General features: G+C 41.3%; 1 non-coding gene and 1 gene segment (V, D, J or C); one reads left to right on the top strand and one right to left on the bottom strand.

Moving 5' to 3' along the window:
* The first annotated feature begins 709 nt into the window (after window positions 1–709).
* LOC129509227 (U6 spliceosomal RNA) lies at window positions 710–816 on the top strand. Its single transcript, XR_008664321.1, has one exon. It is a non-coding gene; the product is annotated as a U6 spliceosomal RNA (small nuclear RNA).
* A 1,818-nt stretch (window positions 817–2,634) lies between these two features.
* On the bottom strand, window positions 2,635–3,228 carry LOC129508925 (T cell receptor alpha variable 9-2-like). The segment is given in 2 exon segments: window positions 2,635–2,969; window positions 3,099–3,228. Coding segments are annotated over 2 exon segments (465 nt in total).
* Window positions 3,229–7,482: the final 4,254 nt, after the last annotated feature.

The raw sequence follows: 7,482 nt of genomic DNA, 5'->3' as shown, positions 1-7,482 counted from the left end.
GTCCCAGGGGGAGGCCGGATCCTGGGCTGTGTCCCGGCGCCCTGTGCTCCGGGGCCTGCGCTGTTGGATTTGCGCTCCCGCCCCGCAGCCCCCTCCGCGGAGCCGCTCCCGAGCCCCTCCGAGCTGCTCCGGTGCGCGCTGCAGCCCTTAGGGAGCTCGGCGCACTCTCCCGGGGCGCAGGTGTCTGTTAGTGTCCCCGGGAGCCCGAGGGCATCCCCGCCCTCCTGGGTCCTGCTCTAACTCCCTGCGAGCCCCTTTCCGCCCGTCCGGGAAGGTTGGTGCAGCTCCTGCTCCTCCGGGACGGGGCTCTCCTGTCCTGGGGACACTTGCCCCGGCCTCAGCCCGGCTCCTCGCGGGGCCCCTCCCCCTCGGAGGCCTTTTGTTCCTTTATTTCTTTTCCCCCCGTCTTCCTACCTCGATAGAAGCGCGAACTCTTCTCACTGTAGCGTTCCAGCTGGTCTCTCTTTACATCTCAGGCCGAATTCGTAAATTTTCAGGATGGTTTGAAGGTTATCTAGGTAATTTGGTGGGGACAGGTGATTTGGGGACCCTGCTCTTCCGCCAACTTGCCCCTCCCCCCTGAAAATAAACTTGAGTAAGATTCATATTGAAACGAAGACTTAGGATAGATGGTTTAACTGTGATGTGTTCATTCAATGCATTTGAGATAAGAGTGGGCGGGTGGCACTTACTGAACATATGATGGACAGGGCTCCCTTTGGGAGCTCATACACTAAAATTAGAATGATACAGAGGATATTAGCATGGCCCATGTGTAAGAAGGACATGAAAATTCCTGAAGCAGTACATAATCATTTAATACTACATGTAGTGAATTATAGAAACCACATAACATGTAACATCATGAAAACAAGATATAAGAATCTTGTATGCTCACACTATGTGATTTCACCCAAGGCAGAAATAAGTCACTTATGCCAAGAAGGCAAAGTGTTCAGACTATTCATTGCAGCTCTTTCAAGCTACCTCTGGCGAATGCTCGTGTTCCTCCTCACTGTCAGGGTCGGGTCACATGCCTCTCTGGGGCCGGACAGCAGAAAAATCTAATCACTCTTTGCTAAAGACCTCAGGCTGCAGCGCTCAGACAATAGATCCTGTCCCTGAGCTCTCCTCTTCCTCCTCCTCACTGCTTAATTTCCACAGTTCAGCAATTTAGAATGGCCAGAAGAGACACCAGAGCTGGTCATTAGGTTACCAAACTCTTATATTTATTTCATTCCATTACATCAGCTGAATCACAGTAACCTTCCATGCTTTGTATGCTCAGGTCTGAGCGCTGAAGGTGACCACTCAGTCTACTTAGATTCCTTCCCTTAAACTCAAGACACACACACACACACACACACACACACACACATTCCCACCAATGTGGGCCATGAAATCTTCCTTAATTCACAAAAAAATATGTGGTGCTTCTTTTCCTTGACCCTTTCTGGAGGGCACAGCAACACTGAGTGCTTCCACACTAGGCCTGGTTTTCTTCTTTAGTATCTTTGTTCGCTCCTAAGCATAAACAGCTCATTTTCTAAAATTGGTTGACTTTACAGTTTGCTGTGAACTTCTTTCATGTTTCGCTTTGTGTTTGTGAATTTCTGCCCTTTGGGATATCTTTACTAAACTTCTTAAAGAGTATTAGAGGGATGTGAGAGGCTCAGTCATTTAAGATTTTGCATTCAGCTCAGGTCATGATCTCAGGGTCCTGGAATTGAGCCTCAATTTAAGGCTCCCTGCTCAGTGAGGTGCCTGTGTTTCCCTGCCATCTACCTATTGTAGACGCTGTGCCTAGGCACTCTGTCTCTCAAATGAACAAATAAAATATTTTCCAAAAATGAGTATTTTGGAAATCAAGAGATAAACAAGTATTATTATCTACCATGGAGGTTTTTTAGACCTTTTTTTTTTTTAAGTAACCTGCACCCAACATGGGCTGAAGCATAAAACCTGAGATCCAGAGTTGCAGCTTTATCTACAGAGCCAGGCAGGCATTTCTAGTTTAATATGTTTATCCAAATGTCTGAGAAATTTGAAATTTTCAAACTACATTTTCAGATGCTTTCACATTTATACAAATTTGGAAATAAAATTTATATTTTACAGCAACTAAATAAAGGCCCAGGGCCTCTCTCTTCCTTGCTTAGGTACATGTGTTCCTCCTCCTTTCTTCCCTTCCCTTCTTTCTCCCCTAATCCTGGTTGGAAGCTGAAGTTCTCCCATCACCTCTCCCATCAAACTCCATCAGGAAGACACTGGGCAGATGCCACCTTCTCAGGCACACTGTGTCTCTGTAAAAGTGTCATAAGGCACAGTAATACCCACCAGGCCTGCCTGACCCACTTGTGCGGCTGGACTCTCACAGCAAGAATCAGGTAGGTGCCACCTCATTGTTACATGGATTTATCTTGAAATTGCTTACACCCTGGATGAGGAACTCTTGGCATCAAACTATTTTAAATGTCACTAAAGAACGGTTGATGTTGTGCAAAGTAACTTCTGGTTCCTAAGCTCCAGCCATTTGTCTGACTTTGTATCAACCAGACACCGAAGACAACCACAGACTGCGCGAGAACCACAGTGGATCAGTCAGAGAGACTCAGCATCCAGGCCCTGCTCTGCTCAGAGTTTGCACCCAGCTCCCTCTGCAGTCCCTATCACTGTGTCACTCAAGGCACAGTAGTACACAGCTGAGTCTGACAGTTGCACCGAGCCTTTCTTCAAGTGGAAGGATCTGGATGTTTTGTCCAAGGTGGCTTCAAAACCTTTGTTGCTTCCCTTTTCCTTGTCTGTCACGGCTTTCAGGAGGAGCTTTGGACCTTCTCCCAGATACTGGACATACCAGACTAGAGTGGGGGTCCATGATGTTGAGAAAGTACAGTTCATAGTCATGAAGGCCTCTTCTGAGAGGGTCACTTGGCCTTCTGTCTGGTTCACTGAGTCCCCATGGGTTTGCCCTGGGCGAAAAAGAAAAGAGATCGGTGTCTCTTTGGGCATGAAGCTCTTAGAGAAAATAATAGTTAAATTCAGTTTTGCTGACATAGTGGAAAAAAATAAATTGAAATTTTAAGTGACATTTTACTTACCAAGCATGAAGAATAGGGCAATCACAAAGCCTGGAGGACACTTCATCTCTGGAATGTCACCTAAATAATGTTCATCACTCTTCAACGTGAAGAAACGTGGTGTGAGGGAAATGATCAGGGAAGCCCTCATTTCACACAGGGTAGTGTTTGTGGTAGGAAGCTGCACCCCCCTGGTGGACAGGGACTGAATGAAATATGTTGGTCAGAGTCCTCCCAAACTCAGCAACCTTGTTTCATCCCTGACTTCTGAGGCACATGTCGGGCTTCAGGTGGCACTTTGAACTCTGAAAAACAACATCTAACCTCTCAAGTCTATTTTGTTCTTCAGACACCACCTGGTATGGAAGTTCCATAACACGTCATCCCGGGGGATTTGGTAGCTGACAGGGTAACCAAGTACTGAAGCATTCTACAACAGTACTTTATAATATTCTCATATACCCATGTTGGCCAGCCTATAATCCACTGTCTGTCAGAAAAGTGGTCAGGGTTGATTACAGAAAAAGTAATAAGAAGAAAAGAAATTGCTGATTGATTCTGTGTATTTTGGCACCATACTCCTAAATTAAGAATAGTGACCTTCATTTTTTAACTACTCACTAATTGTTTGTTAAGTTACACAAAGTAATGAACAAATGGCCTTTACTTGAAATACAGTATTTAAGTGGTTCTAAAATAATACCAATAATAATAATATATCTTTTTAATAAGGTTTTCTGAAGAAAATATTCTATATTCAAATGTTTTTGGATATTCCTAAATTTCAGTATCATTTAAAAGTGAAAAGTAGGAATTCTAGACAAAGAAACATCATCCATGGATGATTTTTTTAATCTGTTGCCAAATATTAATCAAATAATTTTCCCTACAATGGAAGAAATCAGGATTACTAGGAAAAAGTTGGAGACTTACAGAACTTTCATAAAGTCCTGTTAACATTTATTCCTGGACACATTCAGAAGCTTAGTGCAGCTGTTTCCTGGAGGTGACTCCCCACACATTCAGGTCAAGAACTTTATGAGTTCAGAGCCAACATAGTGTAACGGTTTCCCAGATGCAGAGAGGAGTAAGAAATTTAGGCTTGGATCCTGTTTTAGGTCATGTATCTCTTTGCTTTCCCTCCACCTTCCAAATATTGTCAGAAACCTGCCTCAAATCTATGCTAGAAAGGAATTTTGGACAAGCACCTACAAACTTCTATTCAGATATGCAAGGACAATGTGAAATAGGTTGGAATCATGATGGTTGAAAATAAACAATGTAGTACATAGATGCAGGAAGACATCGTGTATAACTTTAAAAAATGTAGTTTCAGGGCAATCAAAGCCTGTGGGAGCAATATTTTGCATTTGTGTCACATGAGAAGACTTGTATAAGAGTGAGGGAAGACTCTGCGTGCTAAATGTGGATATTAATGGCTGTATTAATACATAATTTTCATAACAATAAACTGCACCAAATTGAACAATACTATAAAATGGGATGTGTGTATCCATTTGTGAAGCCATCACCGCATCCAGATAATGAACATGTATATGTATCACCGCAAATTTTTCTTCTTAATCTCTTTGTCATCCTTCTCTCAACCATCAATACACCCATTTCCAGGGAACCTTTTTGTTATGAATTAGTTTGCATGTTTTATAACTTTGTATAAATGGAATCACATGCACTCTTTGGTTTGGCTGCTTCTCAGCACACTTATTTTGAAATTCTTCCATAGTCATAATTATCAAGACTTTGTTCCTTTTGTTGCAGTGTAGTATCCCATCCTATGCCTATAAAACAAGGAGTTTATTCATCTATTGATGACCATGTCAACTAGTCCCAGGGTGACTGTTAATAAATAAAGCTGCTAGGAACATTTGTGTATTTTTTTATATTTTACTTAAATTTAATTAATATAGTATAACACCCAATGCTCATGCCATCAAGTGCCCTCCTCAATGCCCATCACCCAGCTACCCCATCCCCTCGCCCACCTCCCCTCCTACTACTCTGTGTTCGTTTCCCTAAGTTAGGAGTCTCTCATGGTTTGTCACCCCCTCTAATTTTCCCCACTCAGTTTCCCTCCTTTCCCTTTTAGTCCCTTTCACTAATTCTTATATTCCTCATACGAGTGACACCATATGATGATTGTCCTTATCCGATTGACTTACTTCACTCAGCATAATACCCTCCAGTTCATGGAATGTTTTTCCATCTCTTTATCTCTTCCTTGATTTCTTCCATAAGTGTTTTGTACTTTTTAGAGCATAGATCCTTTACCTCTTTGATTGCGTTTATTTCTAGTTATCTCACAGTTTGGGGTGCAATTGTAAATGGAATTGATTCCCTAATTTTTCTTTCTTCAGTCTCATTATTAGTGAATAAAAATGCAACCAATTTCTGTGCATTAATTTTAATCCTGCAACATTGCTAAATTGCCATATGAGTTCTAGCAATCTTGGGGTGGAGTCTTGGATTTTCCAGAAACAGTATCATGTCATCGCAAAGGAGATTTTGACCTCTTCTTTGCCAGTTTGAATGCCTTTCATTACTTTTCATGTGCTATGTGGTGAGAGTGGCTATTCCTGTCGTGTTCCTGACCTTAGGGAAAGGGCTCTCAGTTTCTCCCCCTTGAGAATGATATTCACTGTGGGCTTTTCATAGGTGGCTTTAATGATATTGAGATTTGTCCTTTCTATCCCTACACTTTGAAGAGTTTTGTCAGGAACAGATGATGTATTTTGTCAAATGCTTTCTCTGCATCTATTGAGAGGATCATACAGTTCTTGTCTTTTACTGATATGATTATCACATTGACTGTTTTAGGACTGGTGAACCATCCTTGCACCTCAGGGATAAATCTCATTTGGTCCTGGTGAATAATCCTCTTGATGTACTGTTCCATCCCGTTGGCTAGTATCTTGGTGAAAATTTTTGCATCAATGCTCATCAGGGATATTGGTCTGTAATTATTCTTTTTGATGGGGTCTTAGTCTAGTTCTGGGGTCAAGGTATTGCTGGTCTCATAGGACAACTTGGGAAGCATTCTTTCCATCTGTCCTTTGGAATAGCTTTAGTAGAATAAGTATTATTTCTTCTTTAAGTGTTTGAAGAATTCCCCTGGAAAGCCATCAGGCCCTGGACTTTTGTGTCCTGGGAGGTTTTTGATGACTGGTTCAATTTCCTCACTGCTTTTTGGCCTGTATTCTATTTCTTCTTGTTTTACTTTTGGTAATTTGAAGATGTCTAGCAATATACTCATTTCTTCCAGATTGCCTAATTGACTGACATATGGTAGCTTATAATATATCTTTTTTAATTTTTTAAATATTTTTATTTATTTATGATAGTCACACAGAGAGAGAGAGGCAGAGACACAGGCAGAGGGAGAAGCAGGCTCCATGCACCGGGAGCCCGACGTGGATTTCGATCCCGGGTCAACAGGATCGCGCCCTGGGCCAAAGGCAGGCGCCAAACCGTTGCACCACCCAGGGTTCTCTTATAATACATTTTTAAAATTGTTTGTATTTCCTTGGTATTGGTTGTGCTCTCTCTTTTTTCATTCATGATTTTATTAAGTGGAGTCTCTTTTCTTTTTAATAAGTCTGGCTAAGGATTTATCTATCTTATTAATTTTTTCAGTGAATCAGCCCCTGGTTTCATTGATATGTTCTACACTTCTTCTGGTTTCTATTTCATTGAGTTCTGCTCAAATCTTTATTATCTCTCTTCTTCTGCTTGATTGAAGCTTTATTTGCTGATCTTTCTCCAGTTCCTTTAGGTGTAGGGTTAGCTGTATATTTGAGATTTCTCAGTTTTTTGAGGGAGGCTTGTATTGAGGTATTTCCCTCTTAGGACCGCTTTTGCTGTATCTCAAAGATTTTGAACAGTTGTATTTTCATTTTCATTAATTTCCATGAATCTTTTAATTCTTCTCTAATTTTATGGTTGACCCTTTCATCTTTTAGTAGGATGCACTTTAACCTCCAAGTGTTTGACTTCCTTACAAGTTTCTTCTTGTGATTGAGTTCTACTCCTCAAAATATGCAGTGGACAATCCCAATCTTTTGATATAAGTTGAGATCTGATTTATGACCCAGTATGTGGTCTATTCTGGAGAACGTTCCATGTGCACTTGAGAAGAATATGTATTATATTGCATTAGGGCAGAATGTTCTGTTTGTATATGTGAAATCCAATTGGTTCTGTGAGTCATTCAAAGCCCTTGTTTCTTTGCTGATCTTCTGCTTAGAAGATCTGTCCTTTGCTGAGAGTGCCTTGTTGAAGTCTCTGACTATTTATTATTATTATTTAAGTATCCCTTTATTTTGAGTATTAATTGGTTGATATTCTTGGCTGCTCCCACATTACGGGCATAAATATTCATAATTTTTAG

This window comes from Nyctereutes procyonoides, unplaced genomic scaffold (genome assembly GCF_905146905.1).
Source record: "Nyctereutes procyonoides isolate TBG_1078 unplaced genomic scaffold, NYPRO_anot_genome, whole genome shotgun sequence".
Classification (NCBI taxonomy): domain Eukaryota; kingdom Metazoa; phylum Chordata; class Mammalia; order Carnivora; family Canidae; genus Nyctereutes; species Nyctereutes procyonoides.
This window is presented reverse-complemented; position numbering and strand designations above follow the sequence as displayed.